Source organism: Nyctereutes procyonoides, unplaced genomic scaffold (assembly GCF_905146905.1).
Source record: "Nyctereutes procyonoides isolate TBG_1078 unplaced genomic scaffold, NYPRO_anot_genome, whole genome shotgun sequence".
In the NCBI taxonomy this organism is placed as follows: domain Eukaryota; kingdom Metazoa; phylum Chordata; class Mammalia; order Carnivora; family Canidae; genus Nyctereutes; species Nyctereutes procyonoides.
In genome coordinates, this window is record NW_026575140.1 from 27,048,656 (window position 1) to 27,061,777 (window position 13,122).

The 13,122-nt window shown below is 38.8% G+C and overlaps 1 protein-coding gene across 7 annotated transcripts in view; it reads left to right on the forward strand.

Annotated features, from left to right (window-relative positions):
* The window catches only part of RERE (arginine-glutamic acid dipeptide repeats), a 412,302-nt gene that overhangs the window by 280,265 nt on the left and 118,915 nt on the right, over window positions 1-13,122 (forward strand). For all 7 annotated transcript variants that reach the window (XM_055305059.1, XM_055305063.1, XM_055305064.1 and 4 more), the window contains 2 exons: window positions 4,939-4,987; window positions 11,529-11,653. In XM_055305059.1, coding sequence (XP_055161034.1) covers window positions 4,939-4,987; window positions 11,529-11,653 — 174 coding nt within the window. The remainder of the gene's footprint in view (window positions 1-4,938; window positions 4,988-11,528; window positions 11,654-13,122) is intronic.

Below are 13,122 nucleotides of genomic sequence, written 5' to 3' on the forward strand. Positions count from 1 at the left end.
AACCAGTAATCTGTTCTCTGTGTCTATAATTTTATTATTTTGACAATGTTATATAAATTGGCCTTTAACTTTGATGGTTTTCTCATTTTTTTTTTTTTTTAAGACAGAGAGAACACACACTTGTGAGGTGCAGGGGGTGGGGGGGGAAGAGGGAGAAGTAGAGAGAGAATCTTAAGCAGGCTCCAGGCTCAACACTCAGCACTGAGCCGGACTTGGGGGCTTAATCTCACAACCCTGAGATCATGACCTCAGCCAAATGAAATCAAGAGTTGGATACTTAACTGACTGAGCCACACAGTCGTCCCTATCGGTTTTCTCTCTCTTTTTTTTTTTTTTCGGTTTTCTCTTTTAACATGATTTTCAAACTAAAACTCTTCCTGATGATTCTGTCTTGCTTTGGTGTTTGAAATGAAGATAAAGACATTGTTTCTCATACTGGTTCTATCTGTAATTGTGTATTTTTGGTTCAGTAATTTAATCTTTATGCCATGTAGGAGCTCTGACTTTTGAGTCAACTAAACTTGTTTGAATCTTGGTTTTCCCTTTCTACTTTTTAGCTTTGTAATCTTGGGCAGTTTCTTTTTTTTTTTTTTTCACTGTTTTATTTTATTTTATTTTTTTTTTATTTTTTTTTTATAAATTAATTTTTATTGGTGTTCAATTTACCAACATACAGAATAACACCCAGTGCTCATCCCGTCAAGTGTCCCCCTCCGTGCCCGTCACCCATTCACCCCCACCCCCCGCCCTCAACCCCTTCCACCACCCCTAGTTCATTTCCCAGAGTTAGAAGTCTTTATGTTCTGTGTCCCTTTCTGATATCTCCCACACATTTCTTCTCCCTTCCCTTATATTCCCCTTCACTATTATTCATATTCCCCAAATGAGTGAGAACATACACTGTTTGTCCTTCTCCGATTGACTTACTTCACTCAGCATAATACCCTCCAGTTCCATCCACGTTGAAGCAAATGGTGGGTATTTGTTGTTTCTAATGGCTTGGGCAGTTTCATAACTCTTTCTTATCTTCAGTTTCCTTATATGGATAGGTAATAGTAGCACCTTCCGTATAGGGTCATCCTAAGATTAGATAAGAAAATATATAGAATATGCTTAGCTTAAAATGCCTGGTACATAGTAAATTTTCACCATATATATTTCTTCATTAATATTACAATTAGTGCTGTCACTATTATCTATAAAATGCAGATATTGCTTCATAGGGTTGTCACAGGAACAATGAAATAATGCATACCTGGAGCAAAAAGCACTTAATAAGTGATAACTAATATTATTATTTTGCTGGTGTTTGTCATGTCACTCAGATATCCTGAATTTAAGATAACATGGGTGAAAACCCTGAGGCAAGTATAAGGGTGTACATAGATTTGTCCTGCATTATCCTGGGACATGACTTCCATCTTTGGTTTCTTATTTTGTATATAGTATCCTTTATCTGACCTCACTGGGATTTACACCATCGATGGCCTGGATTTTCTTTCCTTAATTGATGGCCATCCTGTTTTTGACCAGACGTACTATGTTAATTAAGCAACACTTATATCAAGTAAAAACCTCTTTAGTAACTGTGTTGTTTCACACATAAGATTGGAATAAGATCTATATTTTGGTGACTGTCATTATTAATGTTTTCATTAATATCAAAATATTAATTAAATGAGTTCATACATAGAAATGAGACTGTAGAGCACCCAGAACTGTAGGAAGTACTCACATGCTAACCATCTTTGTTACTAATTGAAGGATAAACCTGTCATCTAATATTTTCCACCTAATTCATGCATGACATTAAAAATATCATGTCTGGGTAGAAGGACCCATTGAAAGGCCAAGAAAGACTAACAGATTTTTAATGTAAAAGAGTTCAGAAAGATCATAGATAAGGTTTTAGATTCACATTGTGTAAAAACCTTTAAGAAATGATCATTTTGTTGAGTTTTGGGGTAGTATCAAAAATAATATTCATAACTGCCAAAAAGATTATTAAAATATTCTTCCCTTTCCCTATTATTATCTTTGTGAGGCTGGGTTTTCTTCCTGTATTCTAACTAAAGTAACATATTGCAGGGCACCTGTATTCTAACTAAAGTAACATATTGCAGGGCACCTGGGTAACTCAGTTAAGTGTCCGACTCTTGATTTTTGACTCAGGTCATGATCTCAGGGTCATGGGATTAAGCCGAGTCAGGCCCTGTGTTCAGCAAGTCCATTTGAGATTCTCTCTCAAACAATTTCCAATTTAGGCCCTTAAGATCCTCAATACACTTATTTGTCTCACTTGTATAATTATTATTAGTTATTAACCTCTTTTATACAGACCTGTAGGATATAGTCATATCCAATAAGATATTTGGTGTTTGTTTTATTACTGTGGCACATTTTTAGCTAAATATAATAATATTGGCTTATGAAAGTACTAAAAGAAAAAACAAAAAATAAGCCACAGAAGAAATAAAAAAGGGAAAAGATTAAAATAAAAACAAACCAGGAATGTTTATCCTAGAATTATCAAGGACTTAGTGTGTGTGTAGCAGTGATGGGGGAAATGCTTTCATAGGCATTCACTTGTGAACCTTGGCATAGACCTTCTAGAAGAACCTGGAAGTTGAACTGGGTACAAGTTACTGGATGGGCTGTGGCCAAAACTTTCTCAGATGACACATTTTGGCTAGACCTGCTTGTAGGCAGGTGAGCATTTGGAAAGTATTTAGAAATATAGGGGAGAGCTTTTGGCAGCTAGTTTTGCTCTTAAGCTACTTATGAAACAGAAAGGGGCGAGTTCAAAGAGAAATGGTAACACTGACTGCATGCTTGTCTTAAAGCACTCATGATTAAAATCACCTCCTGGCCTGTTTGATTCTTCTCAGACCTCCTAAAACAGTGTGACATTCCTACATGAAACTACTAGAACAGTCTATCTTCTGGCTTGTTTTTCAACATGCCATTCCCCTACTGAGGAAACAAAGGTGCCTTGTATGTTAAAGACAATATTTATGCAAGCTTTTCTCCCACCGTGTCCCGCCTCCGCAGGTTTTTATTCCCCCTTGGGAAGACCTCTGTTCTGCCTTGCTGATGTGGTCCCCTTCAGAGGTTTCTTTGAATATTAACCACTGCAGGCACTGTTGTCTCCCTGTGAAGTCTGCTTAACTTTGATCACTTCCCTTGGCATTTTTGTATTCTGTTTATCCTGAGGTGTTTTATGCTTACCACTGTAGTGATTGGACCTGTCCTGGTGTTTTGGGGATAGATGCTACTTCCCTGGGTCATTGGAATAGAAGCTCCTTAGGAAGTGGGCCACACACCCTTACTTTCTGTTAATCTTTTCACTTCCTTTGTTGTGTCTACTTCCCACTTTCCCCAAATAAGACTCTTTGTGAGCGAAATTGTTGGGTCGAAAAAAGAAAGCATTAGACCTGAAGGAAATAATCATTTTCCAGAATTAATTTTAACAACTTTACACATCATGGTGGGATTATCAACTCTGTGGGAGGACAAACACAAGACCGTGCAGCCTCTTTGGGCCTTTGCTACTGTGTTCTGCTCCGCAGCACCTGTCACCACCTGCAGCTCTCATCCCTGGCACTCCTGGAAATGGCAAAGGTGGTTGTACAACACCACAGACATGTCTCTGGGCATGGAAATGGTGTCCTGAGATCGCCCACAGTTAGTCATGACTCAGAGCTGAGTGTAATTGGGGGTTGGGAATAGAACTGAGGGTAATTGGGAGTTGGGAAAGTCACTCAGGGCAGTGACTTTCTTTATGCATCAGCGTATACCCAATGAGTACCCTGTACCAGGACCTGGGACAGAACAGACTGTCAATGAGCGTTTTGTGAAGGAGTGAAAAAGGAAGGCAGTCTATACTTTGGGGAATTGTGGGGTAAAATGGGAAGGAGATCAGGAAAGGCTTTACAGATACAGTGGCATCTAAAAGGAACCTGGATAGCTAGGATTTGAAGCAAAGAGAGGGTAAGCTTTGCAGGTGCAGTAGGAATGACATAGAAATGAGACAAAGTCTTCCACCTCCTAGACCTGCTGGGTTCATTCTCACACATCTTTTTCATCTCTGCCTTTTTTGCTTTGTTAAGAAGGCCTTTTCTGGGGCATGCCTGGGTAACTCAGTCGATTAACCATCTGACTCTTGATTTCAGCTCAGGTCATGGTCTTGGGGTCGTGAGATGGAGCCCGTCAATGGGTTCTGAAATTGGCGTGGACTCTGCTTGTGATCCTTCTCCTTCTCCCTTTGCCCCTCCCCCTCCCCTAAAAAACGTAAAAGGCCTTTTCTGACTATCCTGTATAAAGAACCATGAAAATATTTCATTGTTCACCATTTCCTTAATTCTTTGGCACTTTTATATCTGACCTACTACTTGTTTCTTTGTTTTATACCCAGATAAGAATTTAAGTTCTGGTAAGGCAGGGACATTGTATTTCTGATTGCTTTATCCCCAACACCTTGGACAGTTGTGAGCGTATAGTAGGTACTTAATAAATATTTATTGAATCAATGAATGACCTAGTGTGTGTGTGCACTAGGAACTATAGTTCTCTTGTGTATCTTTTAATAAGGTTTATAGTCAGGCACATGAAATGTTTTGAAAAGAAGAAACCTCTACTGGGATTGTGCTGTAAGAATGTATATCTCTGAGGTGTGGTATGGTATGGTATGGAACTGTGGTATGGGTACTCATGACAGGAAGCTGCAGGCAGGAGATTTTAGAAGAAAGAGATTTTAGAGATGTGTATGGGGTTTGGAGTAGGGTTCGTGTGTGGGACAACAGTAGAAATAGTGGGAAAAATTCTTCCTGTGTTATCCCTCATTTATTTCAAGTGAATTATATGCCTTGAAAAAAAAAATGTGTGAATGTTTATGCCAGAACTATATGGTGCTAACCTAATCTGCTCTTTTCATGACAGGAGGCTGAACAGCACCCAGGGGGAAATTCGTGTTGGTCCTAGCCATCAGGTAAAGCAAATTTTAGTCGCTTCTCTAATAGGGTTTGATTTCTTATTATTCTGCTAGCCCTTTAGTCTGTGGAGCAGCAACTGAGAATCGTTGTTATGCTTTAGGGAATTTAATATGAATGCACATTTTTTTTCCTGATCACTGCATACTTTTTAAAAATTGTGGTAAGATACACATAATGTAAAATTTACCATTCTAACATTTTTTTCTAAATATTTAAAAAGTGTACAGTGGCTCTAAGTACGTTTGTATTGTTGTGCAACCACAACATCACCCCACCCACCCCCAGAACTTTTTTACCTTCCCAGACTGAAGCTCTGTTCCCAGTAAACACTAACTCCTCAAGCCCATGGCCACCACTGAGACGTTGTCTCCGTGAATCTGACTCATCTAGGTTTTTCCTATCAGTGGATTTGCACAGTATTTGTACTACTGTCTGACCTGTTTTACTTACATGAAACCTTCAGGGTGCAGCCATGTTGTATCACATACCAGAATTTAATTTTTTTTTAAAATATTTTAAAAATTTATTCATGAGAGACACAGAGAGAGAGAGGCAGAGACATAGGCAGAGGGAGAAGCAGGCTCCCCACGGGGAGCCTGCAGTAGGACTTAATCCCAGGACCTTGGGATTACAACCTAAACCAAAGGCAGACGCTCAACCACTGAGCCACCCAGGTGCCCCACATACCTGAATTTAATTTCTTTTAAAGGCTACCACATTTTGTTTATACATTCATTCATTCGTGTACGTTTGTTCCTATATATTTGCATTGTAACTTTTTAAAAACTTCAGAAGAGCTTCAGGATCCTTTGGCTCTTTGTCAGACAGCAGCTTGTTATGTCATGACCTGTGTCCTTTCATTCGATTCAGTTTACTAGGATGTCATGTTTGACGTGCTACCCCCCACCCCCACCCCCATATCTATATCAGGACACTTTGACAGGCAGGACCAGAAAACTCTGGCTGCCCATAGTTGTTGATGGTCTCATGTAGTCTCACGTCCTGGTCAGACAGGACCAGCCAGGGCTGTGTTCAGCTTCTATATAATTCTCTTGCTGCCCAGCTATCTCCCAGGGCTGCCTTCTTTCTTAGGCAGTAGCTGAATTCTACTGATTCTAAGATGTGCTACTTTCCTTCACATTTTATTAGCTCTGATATCAGACTTCATTGTACATTCTAGAGTGTGAGCATAATTTAATTGGCAGCATTTTTCCTTTCTAAATGCACTAAAATAATAGTGGATCTTCCAGTGAATGAGATATAGCAGATGTTGAGAAGAAGAAAGGATCACCCTTCTTTTCCCCTTAAGAGCAAGGAGCATTCTCCTGTATCTCATTGCCACAGATTGGATCATTGTCCATTTTTAAGCTGTAAGAAAAGTGAGTTTAGCATGATTGGCATGGGCTGTCATTTCAGTTGGAATGGAGGCTGAGAGTGAGCCATGTGGCCATCCCATAGTATGGATGCGAGAGACAGGCAACTCTTTGTAAGGATATAGAAGTTTTAGTAGTCTTTAGTTGTTCATTTTTCTGTCTGGATTTTGAGCATTTCTTGTTTGCCATTTATATTTTTAACAACCCATTTGAACTCTGTAATGAGAAGGAAATTAAGAAGTGAAGGAATATTAAAATCAAAACACAGAAACCATCAGGGGCATCTATTTTCTAGAAGGCACATTTCATCACAGAACTAGGATTATAACTGAGACAGGCAAAAAGAAGTTGCAAGAGGACACTCCCCTTAATGCCTGCCTTGCTCAAGTATACCCTTGCCTTCATGTGGCCTGGTAGGTGGATCTGACTACCACCGACTATTTTCTGTGCCTGCAGGCTTAGGAGTTACAGCTTAACCAGGGAATCCAGTACTCACCTGGCACTGCTCTGCCCTCTTGCACTGTAGTTTTCCACCCATTTCTTTCTTCCGTTTTGTGTCTCTAGTATCCTGAGATCTTAGTACTAAAGTTTTACTTTACTTTTTTTTTTTTTTTTTTGCCTTGCCATAATAAAAAAAAGGGGTTCTTAGGTAAAAGATGCTTAAAATCTTGGAAAGGAACAGATTTACTATGCTTAGATTATTGTATACTTTCACTTATTTTATATCAGGTTTTAAATATATTTATTAGGCTTTATTTTAAAAAAGAAATGTTTTGGAGCACTAAACATAACAGGACTTTAAATGCATTGGCAATATTTTCCTTATTAAAATTTTAACTATTTTTTTAAGATTTTATTTTATTTATTCATGAGAGACACACACACAGAGAGAGAGAGAGAGAGAGAGAGAGAGAGAGAGAGAGAGAGGCAGAGACACAGGCAGAGGGAGAAGCAGGCTCCATGCAGGGAGGCCAAATTGGGACTCGATCCCAGGATCAGACCCTGGGCTGAAGGTGGCACTAAACCACTGAGCCACCCAGGCTGCCCAAATTTTAACTTTTTAAAATTAGGTACAACATTAACATATGTAAAAGTCAAGAAATAGTAAAGTAAATCCCCTTATCTGTATTACTCTACTTTCACACATACCAAGTATAGTCAAACTTCTATATTTTCCTTCACACCTCTCCAACCATTATTTTGAAATGAATCACAAATCTACCATTTTACTTGTAAATATCCCAAAGATAAGAGCTCTTTCAAAAAACAAAATCACAATGTGTAACACCTAATAAAAATTAGCATTTTCTTGAGTACCCCCTCAGTCCAGATTTCCCCATACATCTCTCTTTTTTTTTTAATAGTTCAAATTGGAATCTAAATAAGAGCCATAACATTGCATTTGGTTGATAAGTGTCTTAAATCTCTCTTCATTTGTATATTGTTCTTAATTTTCCCCTTCTCTCAGTGTATGTATTGAAGAAGGTGAGTGTTTTGTCCAGTAAGGTGTCCCATTGTCTGAATTTGGCTGATTGCATCTTTATTTATCTTTAGACTTGTTCCCTGGTCCTTGGCGTATCTTGAAAATTAGTAGTTAAATCTAGAAGTTTAATATCCTCCTAGGTTAGTCCTCTGCCCCTGGCCTAGGTATGCTGTGTATATATGTCTTTGTATAAATGGATGTATGTATATATGTCCTTGTAAATCCTGCTGATTTGCAGCCATGGCTTACTGGATCCACCCTTTAAAACGGTGATACTCTAATTCTGTCATTCCTTCATTTATTAGGTGAGTAAATGAAGCTTTCCCTTTACACCAGCTATTTGATTACCAGAATCACATAGGAAAGGCAAGATGATAAATGCCCAGTTCCTTCCTTCTGTTCACCAGTTTTCAAAATTACTAGCTTGGTTTCCCAACATCTCCCAGCAGTTACCAGTGGACTTTAAACTATTTGTTATCTGCTAACCAGTTGTCCTTATTCTTACTGATGATTAAATTATCCATCTTGGGCTAGTAGGATGCCTCTTTCCTTCTGTCTTCTGTGCCCTTTTGACTGGTTGTACCCCCGGGGTTTTAGATGGGTTCTCTTAACTGGTATCACATGATTTTAATGTCTCATCTTATATATTCCCTGCCCTCGATCTAGAATTAAACTTTTCTCATAGGAGCCCTTATTGTTTTATTGGGAAGTGACATTTTTTGACTGGGTGCTGGGGTGTTCATTGTTACTGGGTTGGTTACTATTCCTAGGCCTTTTCAGAGAACAGATCAAGAAATATGCCTCCCCCTTTTTTTGAAGATAAAATATATTTTAGATTCTTTCTAATACTTCTAATTCCAATTCAAATTCGTATCTGGGTTTTATGTTTAATCCTATCTTTATTTCCTTTATATCTGCATGTTTTCCCCATGTCTCAAATCCCATTTTCAAAGATTCCAATATAATTATTCAAAATTAGTCACATAACTCCAAAGTCAAACATATAAAGGAAGAAGGGTGCTCAGAAAGTCTGCTACCTCTGTTCCCTCCACATGTTTCTTCTCTTAATGGTAGATAATTGTTGTTTTTGTTTTTTAAACTTAAGGTTTTGATTTATTTCTTTTTATTCCCAACCCTCTGTTCTTAGATAAGTGGTAGCATGATATATACACTTTTATCAGCTTTCTTTTATCTTTTAGCAACGTATCCTGCTGTTCCCTCCATAGCATTTATGTAGCGTGCCTCCTTGTTTCCTTCTGCCACTTCTCAGAACTCCATTGCAGGAATGGAACAGTTTATTCTTCCAGTTCCTATTGTTGGACATTTAGGTTGCTTCCAGTCATGTGCTATTATAAGTAATGCTGCAGTGAATCTTGCATATACAGATTTTTATATTTCTGCCAACATATCTTTGGAATATATTCCCAGAAAGGGAAAGGCTGCCATAAAGGGCACGTGCACATGGAAAGGGTAGGACATAACCAAATGCCCCTCTGTAGAGATCGTACTATTTTTGCATTTGTGCTAGCAGCTCATGCAAGTACTAATACCACAGCCTTTGTATATGGTCGCACTTTGGGATTTATATCATTTTGATAGATGGGAAATGGTGTCATTGGAGAGCTACTGTGTCAGGTACCATACTTGGTGCTGGGGAAGCAGAACTTGGTAAAGATGTAAGAAAAAATGCCTTTTGGGGCAGCCCTTTTGGCACAGCAGTTTAGTGCTGCCTGCAGCCTGGTGTGTGATGCTGGAGACCTGGGATCGAGTCCCACGAAGGCTCCCTGCATGGAGCCTGCTTCTCCCTCTGCCTGCGTCTCTGCCTCTCTCTCTGTGTTTCTCATGAATATATAAATAAAATCTTTTTTAAAAATAAATAAAAAATAAAATAAATTTTAAAAATGCCTTTTGATGTGAATATCTGTTGTGTTTTAAATTTTATTCCAGTGTGCTCTCCATGTCTTAAGCAGAACTCATTGAGGCACCCAATTAAATGTTATAAAAGCCAGTAGTAAATTAAAGAGGAGCGTCCTTGTTTGGAGAAGGTCAGTGCTTGATAAACATTTAGAGGTCTCAGAGACTTCCTGTGAGGCAGACTGGTAGCCCTGAAGCCACATGGTCTGTTAATGTTGCGTTTTGCCACAAAATTGTTTTAAACATTTAAGTGCTAGCTCTCATAAAATATCAAAATTTCTGGACTTTGGAAATAAATCAGGGGATATACAAATATCGGTTCTCATTCCTGCTTGGTTGCTTTCCCTGGGCAGGGCAGCCCTCTCTCCATTATACCCTGGTTCTCTTCACTCCTTAGCACCTCATATTTGTGTGCCCAGGACAGGAGCCTCTGCCACAGGTGGCTCTGAGCACTTGAAATGTGGCCAGTCCAAACTAGGAGGTAATGTTTTGTTTCATGTGGATAATAGAATGTTTAAAATCAAATATGTAGCTCTCATTTTATTTCTGTTGGATAGTGCTGCCTTATCCTCTTCCTTGCTTCATTTAATCTTTTTGCAGTTTCTCTGGACACTGGAGCTTTTTAACTATAGCTCTTAATTTAAAATATTCGACTGATGTGTCTGTATTTGTCATCTGAGACAATAGGAAATGTGTATTTTGTAGATGGTTGACTTTATAGGTCTCTGATGGTTGTGCCGGTCATTAGTACCTGCTGACTCTTGCTCTGCCCTAACCCAGAGGTGACTTAGACTGTTGGTTGTTAAGCACTGTTGTTCAAATATTTTTAAAAAATTTTTATTGAGGTATACTTGATGTACAGTCAACTATTCATATCTTATGTAGACTGTTGAATCTACTGTAATAGTTCATATCAAGGTGCAACATTTCTCTTGTCTCCAGAAGCTCCTTCCTGTCCCTTTATAAGCAGTCTGCTTCTGAAGCCACTGCTGGTCTGATTGCTGTCATCATTTAGTTCAACTGTGTTTTTATTTATTTTATAATTTTTAAAAGATTATATTTATCTCTTTGACAAAGAGTAGAAGCAGGAGGAAGGTGAGAGGAAGAAGCAGACTCCCCACTGAGCAAGGAACCCTGATTTGGGGCTCCATCCCAGTACCTGAGATCATGACCCGAGCTGAAGGCAGATGCTTAACCGACTGAGCCACCCAAGCGTTCCTCCACTGTGTTTTTAATTTAACTCCAATTCTGTGTCTTTTTTTATGTTTACCATGATAATATTGTAGTTATTGACTCTCTTGAGAGTAACTTAATAGGATAGCTCAGTTGGATTTTTAGCAGATACTCTTAGGTGAGATTTCATTATTTATATATGTCTCTTTGTAAACTTGTTAAATTGGAAATGTACATTTTCCCTTATAAAGGCACTCGGTTATGTCCTAAGGGGTTTTGGTGTTTTTTTTTCTAGTTTCTTTTATTCACGTGCATCCATTTCTGTTTCATTTTTTGGATCATGCTGGCACTGGTTTATTTTGATACTGTTTGCTCTCCTTAAGTAGAGATTAAGCAGTCCATTGTGAAATCTTCTATGGTGAAATGATCCTGAAACATGCTACAGGCTGGTTTCAATGACTCACACTTTTTCTGTTATTTCAGTACTGCCTGAAGAAAGAGGCTCAGTAACTACTGCATCTGTTCCCAGGGCCTGCGTGTTGAGGCAGCCTTTAAATGCTCCTTGATTGTGACTTTTTCATTCCTGTCTTACAGGCCAAACTTCCTGAATTGCAACCGTTCCCTTCTCCAGATGGTGACACTGTGACCCAACATGAGGAACTGGTCTGGATGCCTGGAGTTAATGACTGTGACCTCCTTATGTACTTAAGAGCAGCAAGGTAATAGGAATTATCCCCATTCTACCCTCTGAATTAGGCCATCTGAGTTGATTAGGAGGCAATAAACTTTCTCCTTTCCCCTGAAATTTTATTTATACATTGAACATTTTCTGACTTTACATTTTGTTATACCCCTCTGTAATCAGAACTCTGATTTTTAATGCCAGAGAAAAAGTTTACCATGGTAAAGTCACTTTGTTTTTTCCAGTGTTTGCCCCACATCAGATTTTAGAACTCTTCAGAACGGAATCATCTTAAGCCATACATGAAATTATCAAAACTTCGAAATACAGATAGAGTAATTGGGTCATTTAGCCCATTTTAAAATCGCACTCCAGATTTCTCTACTTTAGGCTGTTATTGATGCCTGACCTTGGTGTTTTTGTGGCTTACCTACTACATGAGGACTTGCTAGCCTACAAATGCCTAAAACATAAAATATAAGTTTAAATCTGCCCCTGCATATTACAGTGTGGGCAGAGAGCCTGCCTTAGCCTGCAGTGGTCTCTGGGACTAACTGAAGTATCAGCAGTGTGCACTAGGGCAGGCCTGGTAACTGCATTTTAATCCTGTGGTAGGCTGTGCTGTGTGTGGAGGCACATACCTGAGATGAGGCTGCCTCAGTGTAGTATGTATGGGGCCACTAAGAATTTTTCTCTTTTGCCTTACCGCTTTTAACTCACCTAAGGTTAGTTGATGTATGAAAAGAATTAAGCAAAGTTTCAAATAATTTAATTTTTTTTCAAAAGATTTTTCTTTCAAAAAGATTATGATCTTTCTTTCAAAAGATTGTACTCTAGCCAGCTGTTGTGGCAAATAGTTTTAGCTTATTCATGCCCTCAAAACTAATCTGAGTACTGGTAAAGCATGGGACGAAATAACACAGCTGGACCAGAGTAAATGAAACATTTTCCTTTGTGAGTGAGTGAAGGGTGAACTGTAGAGGATCTTAACTTTTTTTTTTTTTTTTTTTTTTTTAATTTGAGAGAGCAAGTGAGTGCTGGAGAGAGGGGCAGAGGGAGAGAGAATTTTAAGCAGGCTCCATGTCCAACTCTCAAGGCCTTGAGATCATGACCTGAGCTAAAATGAAGAGTTAGACACTTAACTGACTGAGCTACCTAGGCACCCCTGAAAAAAAATTTTTTTTAAATTTTATTTATTTGAGAGGGGGTGGGTGTGAGCACACGAGTTAGGGGAGGGGCAGAGGGGGAGAGAGAGAGACTCTCAAGCAGACTCCATGCTTGCTGTGGAACCTGGGTTCATTCTCACGACTCTGAGATCATGACCTGAACCAAAACCAAGAGTTGGCTGCTTAACCTGCTAAGCCACCCAGTCTCCCCTAAAAAGTTTTTTTTTAAACAAAAGCAGAAATAGGACTGAGCACTCTAACTTGTCACACATGTAGTAATGGAATTTGGGCTGAAAATGTACTCTGAAAACTGAGGGTTAAAATTTCTTTGCTGATATTT